Source organism: Mesoplodon mirus, assembly GCF_964341445.2.
Source record: "Mesoplodon mirus genome assembly, chromosome: 11".
Lineage (NCBI taxonomy): Eukaryota > Metazoa > Chordata > Mammalia > Artiodactyla > Ziphiidae > Mesoplodon > Mesoplodon mirus.
In genome coordinates, this window is record NC_138987.1 from 99,702,673 (window position 1) to 99,725,569 (window position 22,897).

At 52.3% G+C, this 22,897-nt stretch overlaps 3 protein-coding genes across 7 annotated transcripts in view; 1 reads left to right on the plus strand and 2 right to left on the minus strand.

Annotated features, from left to right (window-relative positions):
- Positions 1-1,093, minus strand: part of TULP3 (TUB like protein 3) — a 43,313-nt gene extending 42,220 nt beyond the window's left edge. The window contains exon 1 of the mRNA XM_082634792.1: positions 985-1,093. Coding sequence (XP_082490918.1) covers positions 985-1,025 — 41 coding nt within the window. The 5' untranslated portion in view covers positions 1,026-1,093. The remainder of the gene's footprint in view (positions 1-984) is intronic.
- A 1,386-nt stretch (positions 1,094-2,479) lies between these two features.
- Positions 2,480-10,623, minus strand: RHNO1 (RAD9-HUS1-RAD1 interacting nuclear orphan 1). Of its 5 annotated transcripts, none has more exons than XM_082634948.1 (3): positions 10,565-10,623; positions 4,314-4,565; positions 2,480-3,252 (listed from the first exon to the last, which is right to left on the minus strand). In XM_082634948.1, exons 2-3 carry the CDS (start codon positions 4,479-4,481, stop codon positions 2,698-2,700), a joined length of 723 nt encoding a protein of 240 aa, XP_082491074.1. In that variant the 5' UTR covers positions 4,482-4,565; positions 10,565-10,623; the 3' UTR covers positions 2,480-2,697. The 5 variants fall into 5 exon arrangements, with proteins under 5 accessions (XP_082491074.1, XP_082491075.1, XP_082491071.1 ...); XM_082634949.1 differs by lacking the exon at positions 10,565-10,623 and adding an exon at positions 9,941-9,996 and having other exon boundaries at positions 4,356-4,565; XM_082634945.1 differs by lacking the exon at positions 10,565-10,623 and adding an exon at positions 9,941-9,996.
- On the plus strand, positions 10,572-22,649 carry FOXM1 (forkhead box M1). The gene is made up of 9 exons (XM_082634938.1): positions 10,572-10,647; positions 12,087-12,635; positions 13,232-13,383; positions 15,048-15,248; positions 16,265-16,393; positions 17,008-17,052; positions 17,599-17,668; positions 17,816-17,991; positions 20,791-22,649. The coding sequence occupies exons 2-9, from the start codon at positions 12,134-12,136 to the stop codon at positions 21,799-21,801; spliced, it is 2,286 nt and encodes a 761-aa protein (XP_082491064.1). The 5' UTR covers positions 10,572-10,647; positions 12,087-12,133; the 3' UTR covers positions 21,802-22,649.
- The last annotated feature ends 248 nt before the right edge of the window (positions 22,650-22,897 follow it).

Genomic DNA, 22,897 nt, shown 5'->3' on the forward strand with positions numbered 1-22,897 from the left:
CAACACAAGAAACACTTGGTGACTCACACATTCCCCTTTGAGGTCCATTTTAAAATTAAAGAGCTGGTTTCTTCGGGAAGAAAAAGAGGGACGAACTTTAAAATGATCCATTGAAACTTCAGGTCCAAAAACTTAAAAACCTCTTTGCCTCCTGGTCTCAATTTCCAAGTCAATTCCATTTTTCCTTCCAAAAATCATGAGTCACACCATACATCTGGTAGCCGGGAAATTTACTGCCTTAATTCACTTAAGATTGACCGAATGCCCACAAGTGAGCGAGCACCATCCGAATGCAACGAGGATGCTGAATTTAAACGGGATCTCCTCCTGGCGCTTCCATATTTACACCTGGAAACGCAGATTCTTCTTCTCTCGACTTCAGAGAAAAAAACAAACAAACCAAAAAGCACTAAACCAACTGCACAGAGCGCTACTCTCACGTAAATAAAACCCGATGAAAGAGAAAAACGGGTTTTGTCCGCGGCAAGGCCACCTGGGCGACAAGCCTTTGAGTGGTTTTCAGCTGCTGAGCCGCGACCAGGCGGTACCGGGCAGCAGGCGGGCGTGGGCGGCGTGTGCGGGCTCGGGTCCAGGCGAAGCCGTGATTCCACCCCGCCCGCCCGCATCCACGCTTCGGGATCCCGGCCGAACCTACCGGCCCGGCCCGGCCCGCGCTGACCCCTCCAGAGCACCGGGCCTGGGGCGGGATGCAGCCGCCACCACGGCCGCTCCGCTGGCCCCCGGAACCACCCCGCACCCCCGGCCCAGGCGGAGCAGCCCCTGACGAACGCGTTCTGACGAGGCCGGACCCACCCCGCGGGTGCCGGCGCGACTGGACACGAGCCGGCCCTCGGCGCGAGCGGCCCCCTGCCCGCACGCCGCCCCCACTCGTCTCCCGCCGCCCAGCCTCCCGCACTCCCCTCGGCTCCCAGCCCGGAACGCCACGGCCCCCTTCAGCCTCCGCCTGTCGCCACCGCTACTGACCTGTCCCCGCGGGGCGCCGGACACCGGCGCGACGCCTCCATCCCGCTGCCCCGAGAGCAGCGACCTTGACCACACCCGCGCGGCGGCCGCTGGGGGCCAGCCTGGCGCAGCGGCCCAGCCCCGCAACAGCACCTCGCACTGTCGCCGCCGCCCATTGGCCATCGCGCTCCCGCCGCTCCGCACCCATTGGTCCGCGCGCCCGCTGCTCCCCACCGCCCCCGCGGGTGGTTGCTAGGGGAGGTGGCGGCGCCGCGGGAGGGTTGCTACGGACGGGTTGCTGCGCGCTGGTTGCTACGCGCAGCTGGATTGGAGGAGCCGCCCAGCCCCCAGTAACCGCCGCGCGCCCAGGCTGCCCTCACCCAGCGGTCCATACGCGGAGGCCCCCCAGGGCGCTTCATGGGGGGCCGCTCCCTCCCGACCCCGAGGACTTCCCGGAACCACACTTGCTCGCCCGGCTGCCCTTCCCAACCAAGTGCGTCTGCGCCCCCTCCCCTAGTCCAGCCCAAGCTTTTAGGGCGTCCCCGGACCTGTCCTGCACACCCGCCTGACGATCTTTTCCGTCTACCGCCCTCGCAGCCTACCGTCTTCGAACATCAGTATCCCATAAAGAGATCCGCTATCGGATCCAGTAAATCTTGTCCCCAACTTATATGCAGCATTACAGTCCCTACAGAACATCCCGTCAGAACTCATCGCGTGTTGACTTTGCGGCGTTCCATTCCGAGGCCAAAGTTGTCCCCACACTGGTTTTGAGCCTCTAAAAGGCAGAAAATTTGGCACAAGCTGGGAGAGCCGAGCACTGCTTCCTCTGGTCAGCCTCCACTCACCGTGTGACCCCGAACACGGTTATCTGTGCTTCAAATCCCCATTTTAAAAATAAATCATCCCTGCTTGTCTAGCTCGGGCTGGACCTGACACAGACTAGGTTCTGAAGGCTGACGGAATGGAGTTGAATGAGATGCTACTTGTATGGGTGGAAGGAAAATTGAGACATTTTGTTGACCAGGCAGTCCTTCTGCATGAATTCCAATAAAAAGTAGTATTTGAAAAGATTATATATTTATTTACATACATTTTAAACAGTTCAAGAAATCGTTTTCCCACCCTTTTTAATATTTACAGATTACTACAGTTGGAAACAAAAATTCAAAACATAGTAACCCTAAGTAGCCTATGTCCCCTTTATCTCCCTTGGTCCCACTGACTCATTAAAACAGGCTTGCTGCCCTTTCTTCATCCAGCCCTCTCAGCAGATGAGCCAAGGCTGCAGAGACAGCGGCTCAACTACAAAAAGTCACAATTTGCTTCGAGTTTTTCCGTGCATCTGGTTACAGAGGAAGTGGTCACTGAGTCGGTACTCAGACATGTGGAATGAATTAGTTTGAATGAGGTGTTTAAAAGGATGAATAAGCAGTGGTTAAAGGGAACAATTAGGAAAGACCATTTGTAGAGGGGGCAGTACTGCTGCATTAGTGACAGAAGCAGGGTTCTCTCAAAACTTCCTGCAGCCATTTATTTATTTACAGACTTTGTAAAGTTACAAGATATTTAAAAAATTTAAACAGCTAATACAAGGAAAATACGAAGTGAACTGTTTATGACACTAAAAACTGTTTATGACACAAGATATTTTAAAAAGCCAATCTGGGAATTCAATTCCCTTTGGACTCCAGCAATCAATTTCTTGAGGCCACGGATGTCCGAGAAACCCAGTCAGTTTTTCACAAGGAACTGGTTTCTGCTCAGCTTCCCCCTCTCCCTGAGGTAAGTGAACAGCTGTCGTCGCCTCCTCCATGTGACCTTTATCCCGTACTTCTCCTCAGGAGTGTCTTTAACCAGAACAGGCCCGGGCTCTGGGCTCTTGGGCGTGCTCGTGTGAAGGGAGCAGCTGGGAAGGCTGTTTTCCCTCTGCTCCGAGGGAATGGGCCCTCCCTGCCCTGAGGACTCTGCGCTCTGGGTATCCGGTGGAATGAACACATAAGGGAAGTTCTGAAGTGCATGTGCTGACAGCTCCCCACAGCTTTGGGGGCTGAGCATGGGAACCAAGGGCCTTCCAGAAATGTCCTTTTCTGGTTGACTGGGACAGTCCCTGATTAGGGGGATCCCAGGTCTGGCTGAACTGGCAGAAGACTGTGGACTCTCAAATGTTAGGTGTGGAAACTTGGAGCTGGTAGATTTTCGACTTGAACGCCTTGCCTGGTCTCGGCGATGACGTTTCCCGTTGACTGGGAACCAGCTTTCTGCTGTTGTATCAAACTGAGGTGATACCTAAGGATTCCAAAAGAAAAAAAAAAAAGTGAAGAGAGCCAACTACCAAATACAAACCTAAGGAAACTGCATCCCATGACCAGAATCCTAAATGGGGGCCCATAACAGCAATGGACACAAAACAAAAGCAGCTGTCTCTTTGGATAACAGTATCCAAGGGATACGGGCTTTGGGCAAGTTACTCAATCTCCCTGGCTTTCGGTTCCCTCCTGTGCAAGAAAGGGGACAATGCCTCTTTCGCTTCATCATACCGTACGGCTGCAACACGCTTAACTGTCTACCTTTCAACTCTGAGAGCGGGCCCAGCAGTCTTATTCACCATTGATCCCCAGCCCTAGCAGAGCACCTGGCACCAAGAAGGCCCCAGTGGAGGACGAAGGGCTGAAGGAAAGAACCGGGAGTGAGATCAGGCACGGAAAGCCACCAGCAGGGGGCCTGGCACATAGTAGGACTCGATACGTGTTCACATGTTCATTCCTCCTCATCAACAGGATTCTAACATTTATGTTTCTTCCCCCGTCCTGAAGCCAGGGCTCTGGTTCTCCCCAGCAATCGTGGGCAAAGCACATTTAGTAAGCACTCTTAGGCTTTTGTCTGGCCCTTCTGCTACACTACTTCCCTGACATGCCGTAGCTATGTTCTCTTCCCAGGGCTTTTAAACTGTCAAAATAGAACATATGGCATTTCTGAGGATTTTTCTTCAACGTTTGGTCATTTAAACAGTAAATAGAGTACTCAGCTAAAAACTCCACGTCTCACGGGAAGCTCAGGGAACAATCTCATTTTTTACTGCTTCTGACATTTCTCTGGCTTTCTCACCCAGCTGCTGGATAGTGAAACTTTTATACTGAACTCTTACAGAGGAACGTGGGGCGCGGGAAAGACTCCAATTCCAGTCAACCCACGCCTCAGTCTGAACTCAGGAATGATAAACCAGAGAACGTGGCTGAGGACAGACAGAAGGAGTACACCACCTCCTTGTCCCTGCGCCTGCGAGTCTCCACATGGCAGTGTGAGAAGCCTGGCAGAGGAAAAGCCAAGGCAAGAATCCCATGGCCTACCCAGGAAGTGATGGTGCTGTGGTCAACGGGCTTGCTGGGCACCTGTCTAGTGTGGGTGATAGGAAGCTGGGGAGACTCAGAGCAGTGTTTGGGGCCCTCCAGTGGTTGTTGGTAGAATAGCAGCTGGGGTTTCTGGGAAATTTGGCGGCGTTTTTTCCTGGGAGGCATCAATAGGTGAGGGTAGAGCAGTTAGTAACTGCATGATGCTGGCTGTCGTCAGGTCCACGGAGAGACTCCACTTCCAACCCATGCCTGCGGAGAAGAAACAAAAGCTGGGAGAAAACAATCTGCTGATTCCCCAGATCTTCCTCACACTCTGCCGGCCGATTCTGCTAGCAGCCAGCGGCCCTACCCCAAGATTGTGGGGTGGTACACCTACACCAGCTTCCTACACCTACACCACCAAGGCAATACACAGTAGTTTCACACTCAACAACGTTCGTTCAATGAACACTTATCGAGCACGTGTTAAGCGCCATGCTGGGTGTTGGGAGTTTAAAGATGAATAACCAACCACTTATCCCACGATCATTTACGGGGTGCCAAGCACTTGTAGAGACACAGACTGCCCCTGCCTTCAAAGAGCTGGGAGTCTGGGGCTTCCCTGGTGGCGCAGTGGTTGGGAGTCCACCTGCCGATGCAGGGGACGCAGGTTCGTGCCCCGGTCCGGGAGGATCCCACATGCTGCGGAGCGGTTGGGCCTGTGAGCCATGGCCGCTGGGCCTGCGCATCCGGAGCCTGTGCTCCGCAACGGGAGAGGCCACAGCAGTGAGAGGCCCGCGTACCGCAAAAAAAAAAAAAAGAGCTGGGAGTCTAACAGAGGGAGACAGACAATTACAATAATGAGAGCAGTGCTCCCTTGCACTCCCCCCAGGGGAGGCCTTCTGGAGAGGGTGATACCTGATCTAGGTATAGAAGGGCTAGGAAAAGCCAAAGAACAGGGGGCGCTCCAGGCTGAGCAGCAGCACACACCAAGGCAGAGACAGGAAGGGGCATTGCGAGTCCAGGCGCTCAGACTCCATGGAGCTGGACACAAGGCACGAAAAGACAAAAGGCAAGACCTGAGGTGGGACGTGGTGTCAGGCTCAGGGCAGAAAACCAGGCGGACCATCTGAGTTTGGACTTTGGCCTAAGTAGTCACTGAAGATTTTCCAGCGGACGGATATGATCACACTTGGATTTTTTTTTCAACTTTTACCCCAGATAATTTCAAACATACAAAAAAATAGTTAATAATATAATGAGCTCCCATGTGCCCATCACCCAGCTACAACCATCAACCCACGACCAATCACATCCCATCCACACCCCATCCACTTCCCCTACCCCTTTATTATTTTGAAAATACTATGTTCCCAGTCATGATATCATTCCTAGTAACACAACTAACATATATAAATATACATATTTATATACAATATTTATATACTATACATTAATATATATTTATATGTGTAAATTCCTTCAAGAGTAAATATCAAATATTCAGTGTTCAAATTTTCAGCTGTCTCCTAGGTGCCATACTTGGTTTTTGTTTGCTTTTGTCTTTTAGACAGATCATCCAGGCAACAGTGTGAAAGGCGAGATCAAGTGCCCCGGAAGCAGGGGGACCAGTTAGAAGGTAACTGTGTTGCCTGAGAACCGATGAAGCCGGAAGCTGGGCGGTGTCAGCAGAGGTGGGAGGCGGGAGGCAGAGGCAGGGCCAACAGGACCACAAAGGAATAACAAGTCTGAGAACGCGTCCAGTGGGTCTAGCCCCCAGATCAGTTTTAATAAGGGTTCTGTCAGTGGGTTGGTGGGACGGAAGTTTGAGTCGAGAGGTGAATGGGTGGTGCCACTGGGCATCCTGGAGGGAGAGGCACACAGCAGGGCATACTGGTTCCATTATACAGCATGATTCCTTCATTCAGTCAACAAGAGCAAAGCAACATACTCTGATTTATGTCACTGGCAAGTGGAGATACATGTAAAGAGAAATCAGGACGAAGTCTCTACCCCCAAGGAACAAACATTTTAGGAAGAACACAGGTAATAAATACATCCATTTGTTCACTCATTCATTCAGCAAATATTTACTGAGTGCCCACCATGTTTTGGGCACTGTTACGGGTGCTAGAAATATATAGCAGGTTACAAAATTAAATCCCTGACCTCATGGCGCTTACATCTAGTTGGGAAGTGATTAGAGGTACAGAGAAAAGTGAAACGGTGTAAGGGGTTGAGCTGACCCAGTGCTACTTTAGACAGGGTCGTCGGGGAAGGCCCATCTGAAATATGATATTTGAGCAAAGACCTGAATGAAGAAAGGAGAACAAGCAGACAAGAGAAAGATGTGAGAAAGAATATTCCAGACTGAGAGAACCATTAAGTGCAAAGACCACAAGAGGGGAATGTGTCTGACTTGTTCAAGAAGCAGTAGGGTCAGCATGGCTGAACTGGAGAGTGGTAGGAGGTGAAGCCAGTTCACGTGACGCAGGGTTAAGGCAAGGGTAAGGACTGGGCTGAATTATTCTTAGTGCAAGACGAAGTCACCGCAGGGCTCTGGACAGGGAAGTAACACAGTCCGATTTATACTTTTCAAAGATAGCTCTAGGTGCTTTGTAGGAAAGGTGGGTTGGGAAGAGGGGGGACAGAGAAAGGAGGCAGAGAAGCGAGGGGGAGGCTCTTGCAGGAGCCCAGCGGGGAGTTGACAGTGGTAACAACCGCTCCAGGGAGAAGGGCTGAAGTTCACGCCTCGCTCAAAGTCCCCAGCCTCTTGGGGACGCCACATCGTTCAGCAGTCCTACCATGTCCTTGATCAACTCATTTTCCACAAAGGTTATCTTAAAACTTTCCCACTGTCTTAAAACTTCAGAACTCTTCTCTCCACACCAACCGCCTTACATCCTACTTCACAAAGAACACAGGAGACATCACAGGAAACACTCTCATCTTCCAGAAGGCAAACACACAAACCTCAGTCTATCTGCATCCATCCTCTTTCTTTCTGCTGTAACTAGAGGTCAGTCCCTTTTGCTACTGTGGCCTCTCCCTCTGGCTGGGCTTTGGAGCCTTGCTCACTCTACATGCCTTTCCCAGGCAATCGTCTGCTGACATGTCAATAACCACCTGGAAGTACACGAGTCAAGCATTTCTATATTTCGCTTAGAATTCTCCACACTCAGGACCCAAATATTCCACTGCCTACGCGACAGCAACTAGATGTCTCAAATGCACCTCAAACTCAAAGCATTTACAACTGAATTCATGCTCGTTTCCCTTGCACCCCCCTCCGTAAAAGTGATCATCTTCCAGGGCCCTTGCTCAGGGAATGGTATCATCATTCATCCAGCTATGCCACCAAAAACCTTGACATTTACCTTTTCCCTCTACTATCCAACCCAACACCAAGGCCTGTCAATCCTACCTCTTAAACATGTCTTCAAAAATACCCCTCTCTCGGGCTTCCCTGGTGGCGCAGTGGTTGACAGTCCACCTGCCGATGCAGGGGACACAGGTTCGTGCCCCGGTCCGGGAGGATCCCACATGCCGCGGAGCAGCTGGGCCCGTGAGCCATGGCCACTGAGCCTGTGCGTCCAGAGCCTGTGCTCCGCAACGGGAGAGGCCACAACAGTAAGAGGCCCGCGTACTGCAAAAAAAAAAAAAACAAAAAAAAAACACAAAAAAAACCCTCTCTCGAGGAGGGCAGTTGGGGGGAGGGCGCAAAATGGATGAAGGGAGTCAAGAGGTACAAACTTCCAGTTATGAAATAAATACGTCATGGGATGTAATGTACAGTGTGGTCACTATAGTCAATATTGTATTTCAAATTTGAAAGTTGCCAAGAGAATCTTAAAAGTTTTCATCACAAGAAAAAAAGTTTTTTGTCACTCTGTATGGTGACAGATGGTAACTAGACTTACTGTGATCATTTTGAGGTGTAAATAGGTAATCATTATGTTGTACATCTGATACTAACATAATGTGTTATGTCAATTATACTTTGGGGAAAAAAACAGATTTGTGGGTTTTAGTGACAGTTCAGTATTAAATGTGGGATCAGAATCAATGGCAATCTATTTTTTGAGACTTATTCAACTCAAAACTTGTTAAAAGCATTCCTCCTTTGTTAAAAGATAATAATCTTACCCTTCGCCTCTTTCCCTCTCTCTCCACCACCCTTCAAGTCCCAACAGTTCTGACTGCAATAGCCTAACTGGTCTACCCTAACCTCTGGCACCCCCTGCAGGGGGACCTTTTTAAATTGCAAATCTGATCTTGACTCACACTCCTGCTTACAATTTTTGAGTTTTGGGTAAGGACCAAACTCCTAGTGGTGGCTGAGGTCCTGTGGCTCTGGTTCCAGCTTCATCTCACACACACTCCAGTGCAGGTCTCTTAGCTCAAACCCCTCAGATATTCTTCAGCCTTTGTGCCGCCCACGCTTCCTCCTGCGGCTTGGCCCTGCACACCTCATTCCCTTGGCTTGGAGGGTCTCCCTCCCGTATCTGCATAAAGGCCTCAGATCTCAGATGAAGCTTTAGTTCATCAGAAATACCTTTCTCTTGGGACTTCCCTGGTGGCGCAGTGGTTAAGAATCCGCCTGCCAATGCATAAGGGACATGGATTCGAGCCCTGGTCCAGGTAAAACCCACATGCCACGGAGCAAGTAGAAGCCCGTATGCCACAACTACTGAGCCTGGCTCTAGAGCCCACAAGCCACTACTACTGGGCCCATACGCCTAGAGGCCGTGCTCCGCAACAAGAAAATCCACGGCAATGAGAAGCTCGCGCACCGCACCGAACCGGAGACTCCATAGCCCGTGCTCGCCCCAGCTAGAGAAAATGCCCCAACGCAGCCAAAAATTAATTTATTTATTTAAAAAAAAGAAATGCCTTTCTCACCTACCATAAGGCAAGATCCCCTTACTTACATACTCAAAGTTATCCCTGAGAGCTAAGTGATCACTTCGCAGCTGTAATTCTCCACTTGATTAAATAAGCAATTCGCTGCGAATCTGTCTGAGCTCCTCTCTGCTCCCATCAGACCGTAAGCGCAGGAGAAAGACCCCGTCTTCCACTGCATCCTAGCGCGGCCTGGCACATGGTAGGTGCTCAACTAAACGTGTTGACGAAGTTAGTAGATAAAGTCCTTTACTACAAAGAAAAGACTGCGGGGGTGTGGGGCGGGAGGAGATCAAAACTCGAAGATTCAGGGTGGAGGCAGGGTTCACCGTGTGCGAATAATTTTTCAGGAGGGAACCTGACGAGGTCGTAACTACGCTCCAGGAGCCCTCAGGCCGCTCGGGGGCCCGCGACGATCGCTGGTCGGAGGTCAACGGAGGACAGTCCCCCCAGCGAGGAGGGAAGAGCCCGGGGCGGCCCGGGGTCCCCACTGTCCCTGGGGTCCCCCGCGCCCCGCCGCCGCGGAGCCCTCCTGCGCTCTCCCCACGAGCCGCCCGCCTCGTCCGTCTCACCCGCCGCCGATCCGCCCGCCAGCCCGCCAGGCCCGCACGCCGCTCTGTCTGCCTCACCCGCCGCAGACCAGCCCGCCCGGCTCGCACGCTGCTCCGCCCGCCTCACCCGCCCGGCTGGGCTGCCTCGCCAGCCGCTCCGTCCGCCTCAACCGCCCGGTCGGGCTGCCTCACCTGATCTTCCCGCCGCCGCCCCGCCCGCCTCAACAGCCAAGCAGGGCCCGCCCGCCGCCGCCGCCGCCGCCGCCGCCGCCGCCGCCGCCGCCGGCGTCCCGGCTGAACGCGGAGACAGGGCCGGCGCTGATTGGCCACGCCCGTCACGTGACAGCAACGCTCCGCCGGCGCCAATTTCAAACAGCGGAACAAACTGAAAGCCTCAGAGCGGGACCCCACCCCCGGCCCCGGCCCCGGCCCGGGACCCCCCCCCCTTCCCGGGATCCCGGGATTCCCCGCCCCGCAGCCGGGGTCGCGGCCCGGCCGGCCGCTGGGAGCAGCGCGGAGCCGCCCGGAGCCGGCGTGTTCGGCGGTGCAAGCGAGGTGAGTGGGCGGCGTGCGAGAGGCCGGGGCCGGGAGTACGCGGAGGGCTGGCTCCGGACGGGGCTGGCGACGGTGCGCGGCGCTGCTGCATCCAGCCTCCCGGCCCTCCTCACCTCTCCCGCTGAGCGCCCCCGGCCTTCCCCCGGGAGGAGGGGCGGCCCGCTTGCTCCGGCAGACGGCGGCTGGGGTCCCTCTGAGCTTACTGCGCTGGGAGCCGAGGCCGACCTGCTCGCACACTCCCCTGAACCCCGTTGCTCTCACCTCTAGGCCTCCACTCCGCCCTTCCCCAGGACCCTCCTCCGGGTTCCGGAGACCCCCGCAGCCTAGCCCTGGTCTGGATGTGGGTGAGTCCCGGGAGCCGCTCCGGAAGTCTCCGGGCTAGAAGGTGTTGGCAGTGGTAGCAAGAGGCTGGTCAGAGTGAAAGGGAAAATTAAGCTTTAGACCAGGAAGATATCTTTTGCTGGTGGGGAGCGAATACTAGTATCTACTGGTTGATGGGTGGAGGGAGGGAGGCCGGAAGAGATAGGAGGTGGAAGTAAAACTGAGATTTGAAGGTAGAGGAAACCTAGATATACAGGAAAAGGAGGCAGAGTGGAGAGGGTCTGTGGATTCTAAGCAGATGGCAAATGTCAGACGAGTGTGACAGTCAATTTTAGGGAGATGGCAGATATCCTAAAAAAGGGACAGCCCATCCCTCTGTCCCTCAGAGTACCTCTCAGTGGAATTTCACAACTTTACACAGTGGTAGAGTATTCCACAGATCTGTTAAAATCAAAAAAACGCAATTTTAAAAAGATAAAACAGCTTTCCTTAACACTACAAAACCACCTTAGCACGCTGAAGATAGCACAGTCTGTTAGTCAGGAGACAGGGGTAACAGTCTCGGTTCTGGAAGAGAAATTAAGCGATACAGTCACATGCTTAGAAAGTCAAAATATGAATAAGCACAGGCAAGTACTAAAATGTCACTATATAAATAGTTCGCAAATTGTAAAAGAAAAATGTATTTTTTTTTAAGAAAGGCAAGGGTAATAGCCTGTGAAATGATGTCACCCCTTAGCGTTACCCTGGGCCTTGAGTAGAGCAGTTTCCCTCTTATCTGAGGTCTTGTGAGCTGGAAGACGATTTCTTCAGTGGTGTGACAATAATGGTACAATCTGCCTTTTTCCTCTGATTCTGTGGGCTCAGATCCTTTAATTTATAAAGTAAGATGGTATAAAAAACATGTGGTCTACACTAGAATGGATTATGGGATCAGAGTCTTGTCAGGATGTCCTATTCCAGCGTTCCCGTCCCAATAGTCACTGCAAGTGATCTGTGTTACAGTAGGAAATAAGAGACATCTCCACATTTTGGTAGCTTCCCTATTTTTTTCTGTAGCTAAACATTCTTTTTTGGCCACGCCGCATGGCATGTGGCATCTTAGTTCCCTGACCAGGGATTGAACCCTCACCCTCGGCAGTGAAAGCACCAAGTCCTAACCACTGGACCGCCAGGGAATTCCCCAAACATTCTTAAGCTCCTAGAGCTTTGACTATGTTGACCTACAGCCCACCTAATCCCACTTTCCCCCTTTGAATTTCTTCTGTTTGCTTCAGTTTTAACTTTTGTCGGTAGAACTCATCTCCCTGTTGTCTGTGGCCTTTACAAAGCCCCGAGGGGTATTCACCTGGGCCTGTGGACGCATGCTCCTGGTCATGTGATGAGGAAGACCCCTCCCTAACAGAACCTCCTTCTCAGCCTAATCAGCCTCTGACCTCCTGCTGCCCCTTGCACTTTCCAGGGTCCATGCTTGTCATTCTCAATGGAGAGTGAAAGCACAGATTCATAATGAAAACCAGCCCCCGTCGGCCATTGATTCTCAAAAGACGGAGGCTGCCCCTTCCTGTTCAGAATGCCCCAGGTGACACATCAGAAGAGGAGCCTAAGAGGCCCCCTGCCCAACAAGAGCCTGCTCAACCGCAGGCCTCCAAGGAGGTGGCAGAGTCCAACCCCTGCAAGTTTCCAGCCGGGATCAAGATCATTAACCACCCGACCATGCCCAACACCCAAGTGGTGGCCGTCCCCAAGAATGCCAATATCCAGAGCATCATCACAGCACTGACTGCCAAAGGAAAGGAGAGTGGCAGCACTGGGCCCAATAAATTCATCCTCATCAGCTGCGGGGGAGCCCCCACTCGCCCTCCAGGACCCCAGCCTCAAGCCCAAGCCAGCAATGATGCCAAGAGGACAGACGTGATCACCGAGACCCTGGGACCAAAGTCTGCCTCCAAGGACGTGAATCTTCCTAGACCACCTGGAGCCCTTCCTGGGCAGAGATGGGAGAACTGTGGTATGTGGTCTGTAAGGCAAAGGGGTGAGGAGATAGCCTTCCCTGTCTGGTGGTGAGGACTGCAGTCTGCCACATGGATGCTTAGGACACACAGGCGTCTGCCCGAACCGGGGGAAAGTCTTGCCTTTCTTCATCCTAAAACCTTGACCCGGATCCTTTGGGCACTGTCAAAGGGGTTGCAATGTAATGTAGCATTTCTACTCCCTTCTTTACATTGGAAAAGGATTTGTTTATTGTTTCTAGTTATCCTCTGCATTGACCACATAAGGAAATAGGAATCTTTCTCCATCTTAATGAAGGAGAAAGCATGAGGAGGAAAAGTGACTTTCTTTGTTGAGATGCTCAATCATGCTTTTATAAGGTTGCCTTGACCGATCTCTAAGGCTCAGTGTGGCTCAGACTGAAATGCAACTTGAACCGTGCTCCTGAATTTCTCCCGAAATCCTAATGGGGTGGAGTACCCGAGAGGCCACAGTAGAGTCAGCATGTGCTCCCTGTCCCTCAGGGCAGAGGTGATCCCTAACTGCCAACTTCACTGGGCCTGCTGGGCTCGGGATCAGGCAGCTAAGCAGCGTCTTGGGTTGTTTCCCCTGTAGCTGGTGGCGAGGCAGCCGGCTGCACGCTAGACAACAGCTTGACCAACATGCAGTGGCTTGGAAAGATGACCTCCGATGGGCTGGGCTCCTGCAGCATCAAGCAAGAGGTGGAGGAAAAGGAGAATCGTCACCTGGAGCAGAGTCAGGCTAAGGTGAACTGTCCCGTCACTCCCTAGGGCAGTCAGAGCCAGTGCAGGGAGTTTCTAAGAAGGGAAGTCAAGTGGCCTGTGGAGTAGAATTTCCAAGTTCTGGTATTAGCACTCACTTAGTGTGATTCTATCTAATTTGGAGCTCCCTTTCTACCTGGGATCTTCCCACCCCCCCTCCCTCGCCCCTATCTGTGAAATTTCCTTGAGGGCAGACTCCTCTGGCTCACTCTGTACCCCGTCAGCACTGGGTTTAGTACTGTGCCCTTAGTAGGTATTGAGTCAGTATTCAGGAAATAATGAAGAGGTCTCAGTTTGGAAAGCCACTTGAACTTTAAAGAGGTATCTCAACAGTATGAAAAGAATACAGCATTTTTAACAAGATTGTTTTATTAGAAGATAAATTAATAGCAAATAAAATGAGTTAGTTGTGAATTTTAAATACCTCTCCAGCAATCAAAATTGATTTGACCCATTTGTGTGGCCTGGGTTTGTTCTTCATGGTTGCCCTTTGTATATACCCTTTAACCCATCATTCAACAATTTTTATTTTTTTATCTTTTTATTTTTTCCTTAAATAATTTCTATTTTTTTAACATCTTTATTGGAGTATCATTGCTTTACAATGATGTGTTAGTTACTGCTTTATAACAAAGTGAATCAGCTATACATATACGTATATCCCCATATCTCCTCCTTCTTGCATCTCCCTCCCACCCTCCCTATCCCACCCCTCTAGGTGGTCACAAACCACGGAGCTGATCTCCCTGTGCTATGTGGCTGCTTCCCACTAGCTATCTATTTTACGTTTGGTAGTGTATATATGTCCATGCCACTCTCTCACTTCGTCCCAGCTTCCCCTTCCTCCTCCCTGTGTCCTCACGTCCATTCTCTACGTCTGCGTCTTTATTCCTGTCCTGCCCCTAGGTTCTTCAGAACCCCTTTTCTTTTTTTTTTTTTAGATTCCATATATATGTGTTAGCATACGGTATTTATTTTTCTCTTTCTGACTTACTTCACTCAACAATTTTTAAAAGGGAAAATTTACGTGGATGTGTACATAGTGAAAAGTGAGCTGTTCACTTAGAACTTGTGTACTTTACAAAGTTATAGCTCAATTTTCTAAAATGTGGATGATCAGATCTTTGCCTGCGACTTAGCCAGATGTGTGCCCTGCTGACATTTGTCTGTCCCATACCCTTGGGAATATTTCTCTTGTACAAACATTGAAAGGAGATGGATTTATTCACATCATATCAGGAGTAGAAATCAGACTAAGACCTAGGTCCCTCGACGCTCAGGTCTGAAAAATGGGTGTAGTTTTAACATACAGTTGATGCTTTAAGAGTCATAATATGTACCCAGACTTTCCTGAGAGGTTTCAACTGACAAAGACTGGACTTCTAATTATTATTGGGCAATATCTTCAAAAAAATGACCGATGACAGAGAAGTGGTTCTATGTTTGGAGACTGGATTAGATCACCTCTAAGATTCTTCCTAACCCTAAAATTTTATTCTATGGAATAGTGGTCTCAGATGATTTGTTTCCAGTACAACTCTGTGGGATAAAATGTTTCTCTAGGGGATGTTCTTTGGGGTGGAGTGGTGGGGGGAGGTCTTGTGAACTCTCTGTGTCATTGCCTTTTCTCTTTCCCTTTGGCTTCTCAGAACGCTCAGGTTGAGGGGCCCCTGGGAGCATCAGCATCCTGGCCGGACTCCGTGTCTGAGCGGCCACCCTACTCTTACATGGCCATGATACAATTTGCCATCAACAGTACGGAGAGGAAGCGCATGACCCTGAAAGACATCTACACTTGGATCGAGGACCACTTCCCCTATTTCAAGCACATCGCCAAGCCAGGCTGGAAGGTATCGTGTCCTGTAACAGCCACAGTCAAGGTCAGTCCGGCCCAATAGTTTGTCTGCATGGAAGGGCAGTAGTCTGTGTCTGGTGCGGAGGGAGCAGTTAAGTGCCAAGGATGCTAGAACCTTAACAACCGTATCTTTTGTGTTGGGACTCGATCCTGCTGAATCCAGACAAAATCATCACTAACAGCCCTGTAACCACTTCATCTGTCGCTACCCTGGGTTGAAGGAGACTCTTCAGTACAGCACAGAGCCCACTTCTGTGCTGCACTGAACAGCAGCTGGAGCGACTAAGTAGCTTTGTGAAAAGATATTAATGAAAAACAAAATCTGTAAGCCCCACGATCCAAAGATTCACCTTCTGTAAAGTCACATTTCTTCTCCAGAAGGCGGGGATCTTCTCTTCCTCCTGCTCACGGGAACACAGATGCCTGGGAGCCATAGCTCACACGGGACTCAGAGCCACAGCGTAGGTGCCCCAACAGCCGCTCTGTCCCAGGCCAAGGGGCTTTTGTATTGTTTTCCCCATAGCAGGACAATTAACCTCACACTCACCTCACCTGAATTCCCCAGCATCATAATTTTTTTTTTTTTTTTTTTGGCCATGCCATGTGGCTTGCGGGATCTCAGTTCCCCAACCAGGGACTGAACCCAGGCCACAGTCGTGAAAGCCCAGAATCCTAACCACTAGGCCACCAGGAAGCTCCCTGGCATCATAATTTCTTCCCTCGCCTCTCTGGCTACTGGTTATCACCAACAGCCTCACTCCTCTTTCCCAGCCCCTGACAGCTGTCCAGGTCCCTGCTTTATCACCCCCTCAGGAACGGCCCCAGTCTCTGTCCCCACTGGACAGACGGGTTGATGGCTCAGGTTGCCAGCTCTGCCATGCGGAGTGTCACAGGAGCTACCAATAGGCAAGGTTACAAGGACACAAAGCCTGGGCCTGATTTCCTTGGGGGACATCGGCGGTAGTGTTTCCAAAGCCAAAGTAGCTGATGAGTGGCATCCTCTACTTTCAGAATTCCATCCGCCACAACCTCTCTCTCCACGACATGTTTGTCCGCGAGACGTCTGCCAACGGCAAGGTCTCCTTCTGGACCATTCACCCCAGTGCCAATCGCTACTTGACACTGGACCAGGTGTTTAAGGTAAGCATCCTGTTTTTGTCCAAATAGGGCTGGTGTTGGAGGTCATGAGATCCATCGCAAAAGGAAAGAAGTCCTCTTGGGATGAGCTTATCCGATCAGGGTAGAGTTAAAGGCCAGCCAGCCCGTAAGGGATGGCACACTTCTCTGCTAGACCAGGCCACAGAGAGGACTCTGATCCAAAAACGGGACCTCCTGGGGCAGTGTTGCCCTGTGATAAGAACTGCCTGGAACACTTGTTAAAATACAGCCTCGTAGGCCCCTCTCTTGGGGCTTCTGACTCAGTAGGCCTGGGATGGGCCCAGGAACATGTATTTTTAGCAAGAATCTCAGGTGATTCTTACAGATAAAGTCTGGGAAACCTGGTTTTTAAAAAGCCCTTCTTTAGGCCGGAGAGCAGAAACGAAGCCCCCAGAATCTCTTGTCAGAAGCGACTGCTTTGGAGTTTCAGAGTGCCCAGAAGGGTGCCGCTAGCTGCCCTCGTTCTCCCGGGAGGGACCATTGTTGAGGGTGGCCCTCGGCGTCCATCAGGAATAGGTTTGCCCAGTCTGGTCAGCTTGACTGCACTGGTGGTAACTTCGTCTCGTTTCTCTCCCACGATGCCTGACCACCACCAGCCACTGGACCCAGGGTCTCCACAATCGCCCGAGCACTTGGAATCAGTAAGATTCTTTCCCTCCTGCTCGGGGCTCAGCCTTGTTTCCTTTCCACGCTCAGCATGGCTTCGGTGACAGGGACAAGACATTAGCAGGAAAGGGAGCCTGTGGCTGGGTGCCTGCCAGCCCTGAACGCAGAGCACCTGAGCTGCTGGGTGTTCAGGACACGTGACCTCCACCTCCTCTTGCTCCCATGGGCTCGTCACGGTGCCCCAAGCACCACGGTGCGTGGCAGGAGGACCCGCCATAGTCTCCCTGCAACATGGTGACCACGGTGCATGGCACGGGCCTGGAGGGCGGCCGTCTTTGCTCTCACTTCTCTACCTGGCTTTTCTCTGCCCCTCATAGAGCTCCATGCTTTGCACCCTGGGGGTGAGGACACCTGGATGAGGTGGTGGGACTGCCCGCTGCCGTGTGTCTGTGCCACCACCTGCCCAGGGCCAGGCGGTCGGTTCGCTCCATGCCCGGTACTGGAGCAGCTGGTGGGGTCGCCTGCCTCGTCCCCCTGCGTCTCTGACCCGGTCTATTTCTCTCCCTCTCTGCCCCAAACAGCAGCAGAAACGACCCAACCCTGAGCTCCGCCGGAACGTGGCCATCAAAACTGAACTCCCCCATGGCGCACGTTAGTATGGGGGAGCCTGGTCCCAGGGGGCTCACCTGTAGGGAGCAGACTTGGGGGTCCCAGCCCAGGGAAGGAGAGCAAAGATCCCATAGCCTGGAAGGGGCCTGTCCCTGGACCGTGCTCCTGACCCCTCCCGGTACCCCCTAGGGCGGAAGATGAAGCCTCTGCTGCCGCGCGTCAGCTCGTACCTGGTGCCCATCCAGTTCCCAGTGAACCAGTCCCTGGTGCTGCAGCCCTCGGTCAAGGTGCCGTTGCCCCTGGCAGCCTCACTCATGAGCTCAGAGCTCGCCCGCCACAGCAAGCGAGTCCGCATCGCCCCCAAGGTCAGTGCCTCGGGTTCTCTCTGAGCAGAGACTCCAGTCAGTTACAGATTCTGCCAAGTGTCCCTTGAGAAGCTTATACATCTAGTTGGTAGACAAGGCACCGATACATAGGAAAATGCAACAGCATTATAAGAACCAAAAAGGAACCTGCCATATGATGTAAGGGATGTTGGAAGGCCCACACGTGCCTGATGGAAGGCCCACACGTGCCTGATGAGTTTATAAGAGTTCAGACAAGGGTGATTATAACAGATGGGCTGGGACGGTTCAGGAAGAGTTCACAAGGGAAGGAGGCTTTACAAAGTAGATTTGGGTAGCAAACAGGTGTGGAGAGGGCCTTTTTTTTTCTTTTTTAAATTTTTATTTATTTTTGGCTGCACCGCGCAGCCTGAGGGATCTTAGCTCCCCGACCAGGGATCGAACCCTCACCCGCTGCACTGGAAGCGCAAAGACTCAACCACTGGCCCGCCAGGGAGGTCCCTGGAGAGGGCTTTGTAATGGGCATGCCCTGGAGGCCCCCAGTAACAATGGTATAGAGATGGGCTAGTCTAGCTCTGGGTTTCTCAGCCTCCATACAGCTGACATTTAGGGCTGGATAATTCTTTGTCGGGGGTGGAGGGGTGCTGCCCTGTGCACTGAAGGGTGTTAGCAGCATCCCTAGTCTCTCCCCACTGGATGTCTGGAGCACCGCCTGGTGTGACAATTAAAATGTCTCCAGGTGTTGCCAGATGTCCCCTGAGGGGAGTTGCTCCTAGTTGAGCATCAGTGGTCTAGCTCGAGGGCTGAGGACAGTAAGTTAAGACCATGCTGTGATGTAGAGAAGGATTTGCGAGCAGGAGCTGGCCTGTAACAAGTACAGGAAGGGCCCCTGTGCCCCTTTCTCTGAGATGGAAGTAGCAGGGGCTCCAGATAAAGAGCCTTGGGTTTGCTTTTGTTTTTTGTTTTTGTTTTGTTTTGTTGGTTTTGGCTTTTTGGTTTTGGGGGGTTTTGGGCCGTACCACACAGCATGCGGGATCCTAGTTGCCGGACCAGGGATCAGACGCACACCCCCTGCAGTGGAAGCATGGCGCCTTAACCACTAGACAGCCAGGGAAGTCCCTAACGCATTTTTTTAAAATTTATTTATTTTTGGCTGCATTGGGTCTTTGTTGCTGCGCACGGGCTTTCTCTAGTTGCGGCGAGTGGGGGCTACTCCTCGTTGCGGTGCGTGGGCTTCTCATAGTGGTGGCTTCTCTTGTTGCGGAGCTCAGGCTCTAGGTGAGCAGGCTTCAGTAGTTGTAGTACACTGGCTCAGTAGTTGTGGCTTGTGGGCTCTAGAGCACAGGCTCAGTAGTTGCGGTGCATGGGCTTAGTTGTTCCGCGATAATGTGGGATCCTCCCGGACCAGGGCTCGAACTCGTGTCCCCTGCATCGTCAGGCGGATTCTTAACCACTGCACCACCAGGGAAGCCCTGCATTGTTTTTTAATGGCTACATAATATTTCATGGTGTGGCTCTGCCGTACGTTTTCCAACCATTCCGCTTTCATGGGCACATTATGTTTCTAGGTCTTTTTGCCCTATGGCGAACATTGCAATAAATAACTTTGCAAGTATCTTTCTTACGAGTGTTATTTCTGTGGGATAGAGAGCCAGACATGAGATTGCTGAGTGAACAGTTATTTTAAAGTTTATTAAATATTGCAAGATTGGCTTCCAGAAAAATCTGTGATAATTCACACATCCACCAACAAGACCTATGTTTGCCAGCCATGCGTGTTATCAGTCTTTTTAATATTTGCCCCTCTGTGGTGTATGAAGGACAGCTCCTTGTTTCATTTTATCTTCCTTTGCTTATCGGTAAGTCAGCACCTGCTCACTGTGTTTGGTCACTGGGAATTTTTCACTGTGAGATGCTTATTTATGGACATGGCCCATCTTCCTATAGGGTTTTGGTAATAATTTATGATTTCTTTGTTATTAAAATATTAACCTGTCTTTTAAGATATTTTTTACTTCTGTTGTTTGCTTCTTAACTTTGTTTATGGTCTCTCTTGCCACAGAAAGATTTTACATTTTTATATAGTCAAATATGTCTCTCTTCTCTTTTACAGCTTCTGGGTTTCCAGTCTTGGTTAAGAAGTTCACCCCCCCCACCTCAGATTGTACATGTAGTCTCCTAGATTCTCTTTCAGGATTTGTACGGTTTTAATTCTTCTGTTTAAGTCTTTGTATATGGTATGAAACAGCCATCCAGTTTTATTTTCTCTCAGATGGATACTAATTATGCCTGCACCATAGGAAACACTCTTTTTTTTTTTTATTTTATTATTATTTATTTTATTTATTTATTTTTGGCTGCGTTGGGTCTTTGCTGCTGTGGGCGGGCTTTCTCTAGTTGCGGCGAGCGGGGGCTACTCTTTGTTGCGGTGCGCGGGCTTCTCATTGTGGTGGCTTCTCTTGTTGCAGAGCACGGGCTCTAGGCGCCAGGGCTTCAGGAGTTGTGGCGCACGGGCTTAGTTGCTCCGCGGCATGTTGGATCTTCCCCGACCAGGGCTCGAACCCGTGTCCCCTGCATTGGCAGGTGGATTCTTAACCACTGTGCCACCAGGGAAGCCCAGGAAACGCTCTATCTTTTACCCCCAGAATTGAACTACCACCTTCATCATATAGTCTCATATTTAATAGTCTTTAAGACTTTAAAAAGACAAAAGAGGATCAGAACCAGCATGTCACTTGTCTTAGTCATGAACTTGTGTCCCACCTGCTGCCTGGTTGAATCTCCAGACCTGGCTTTCACCTTAACCTGCTTCCCTTCCAGGTGCTGCTCGCAGACGAGGGGGTCGCCCCTCTGCCCACGGCAGGACCAGTGAAAGAGGAGAAGCTCCTCCTTGGAGAAGGGCTGTCTCCTCTGCTTCCAGTCCAGTCCATCAAAGAGGAAGAAGTCCAGCCTGGGGAGGAAACGCCACACTTAGGGAGACCCATCAAAGTCGAGAGCCCGCCCCTGGAAGAGTGGCCCTCGCCCTGCCCATCTGTCAAGGAGGAATCGTCGCCCCCCTGGGAAGATTCGTCCCGCTCCCCCATCCCCAGGCCCAAGAAGTCCTACGGCGGGCCCAAGTCCCCAGCCCGCTGCGTCTCTGACCTGCTTGTCATCAAACGCAGGGAGAGGAGGGAGATGAGCCGGTCTCGAAGGAAACAGCACCTCCTGCCCCCCTGTCTGGACGAGCCGGAGCTGCTCTTCTCCGAGGGCCCCGGGGCTTCCCGAGGAGCCACAGCAGGGCCCTCGCAGCCTGCCTCCCAGCTTGGCTCCTCCCACGAGGAGGGCGGGCCTTTCAAGACACCCATCAAGGAGGTGCTGCCCATCTCCTCCACCCCGAGCAAATCTGCCCTCCCCGTGACCCCCGAACCCTGGAGGCTCACGCCCCCGGCCAAAGTGGGGGGGCTCGATTTCAGCCCCGTACGAACCCCCCAGGGTGCCTTTGGGCCCCTGCCGGACTCGCTGGAGCTGGCGGATCTCAGCACCACCCCGCTGAAAAGCGTCCCCCTCTTTGACTCCCCCCGAGAGCTCCTCAATTCCGAGCCCTTTGACATCACCGCTGACCCCTTCAGCGGCTGTCCCCCCTCAGATATGGAGGTCCCCAAGCCAGGCTCCTCCGAGCAGCAGGTTGCCGGCCTCTCGGCCAACCGTTCCTTAACAGAAGGCTTGGTCCTGGACACGATGAATGACAGCCTCAGCAAGATACTGCTGGACATCAGCTTCCCCGGCCTGGAGGAGGACCTGCTGGGCTCCGACGATGCCAGCTGGGCTCAGTTCATCCCCGAGCTGCGGTAGAGACGGGACCCACACTGCTCAAGCCGGCGGCTCTCTGGGCGCTCATGGGGCTGGCCTTCCGAGCCCTCTGTGCCAGGACAGCAGGCGGGGGCCGCCTGCTCCTCCAGCCCCACCTGGCCTGGTGACGCCAAGGCAGGCGTCACGCCAGAGCCGCCACTGGGTCTTCTGCAAGCCGCGAGGTCCTGGTGACCAGTCTCCGTGCCACCCACTCCCCAAGAGAATCTGATTCCTCCCTCCCTACTAGGAGCTGTGGGTGGGAACAGCAAAAACAAGGGTGAAAAGAGATGAGGAGCCCCCCTCCCCCAACTTTGCGTCTGTGCCCAGCCGGCCCCCACCTTCCCTGCTCCGGGCAGGGTGGCCCTTGTAAATGTTCCTAATTATCCTCTAATTATAAATGTAAACCTATCTCCTTAGATCATTATCTAGAGACTGCCAGAAGGAGGTTACGATACCAGGAGGTTCAGTTCGCTCCTGTTACTTGCGTTTGGTTCCTGCAGTGGGGAGGGCTGCAGTGCACGGTTCCTTCCAGGGCCCTTCCTCGAGGGGTCCTCACTGTAGGGGCCCCGATACGCAGGTCTGCCTGCCAGGATCCCTCCTACTGCCCCTGCCTCCCACCTGCCCACGTTTCCAAGTCAGCTTTCCTGCAAGAAGAAATCCTGGTGAAAGGGTCTCTTATTATGGGTCAAGAGTGGGGCGGGGGCATGGAGGCACCTGGAGCAGAGTGCGTGCCCAGATGTGCCCGAGAGATGTTTCTCTGATAAGGTCCCTAATCATGCCAGAGAGACGAGTTAGGAGGTGGAGGCCTGCTGGCCTGTCTGCCTGTCTGAGCTGGTGCCACAGCTTTACAGAGAGCCGCCCTGGGCCCCAGCTGACCACGTGCACAGCCCCCAGCTCCAAAACACTACTGTAACTACCTACTCAATAAAGCCCAGGGGCACATGCTGGTCTGTGGCGTGCTGGTGTCTGGTTCGTACAGTGTGAGGGGGGTTGGGAAGGAAAGTGGGTGACAGTGAAAGTGGCTGTGACAGGGAAGATGCAAGGCTTGAAGACAACACGGAGCCCTGGAAGGAGAGTGCAAAGGGCTGTGGCCCGGTCA

Coding starts and splice junctions, on each gene's coding strand:
- FOXM1 (XM_082634938.1), top strand. CDS start 12,134: ATGAAAACCAGCCCCCGTCGGCCATTGATTCTCAAAAGACGGAGGCTG. Junction 12,636..13,231: donor GCAGAGATGGGAGAACTGTG/GTATGTGGTCTG, acceptor TTTCCCCTGTAG/CTGGTGGCGAGGCAGCCGGC. Junction 17,992..20,790: donor GAGTCCGCATCGCCCCCAAG/GTCAGTGCCTCG, acceptor CTTCCCTTCCAG/GTGCTGCTCGCAGACGAGGG.
- RHNO1 (XM_082634948.1), bottom strand. CDS start 4,481: ATGCCTCCCAGGAAAAAACGCCGCCAAATTTCCCAGAAACCCCAGCTG. Junction 3,253..4,313: donor ACAGCACCATCACTTCCTGG/GTAGGCCATGGG, acceptor TGGAATCCTTAG/GTATCACCTCAGTTTGATAC.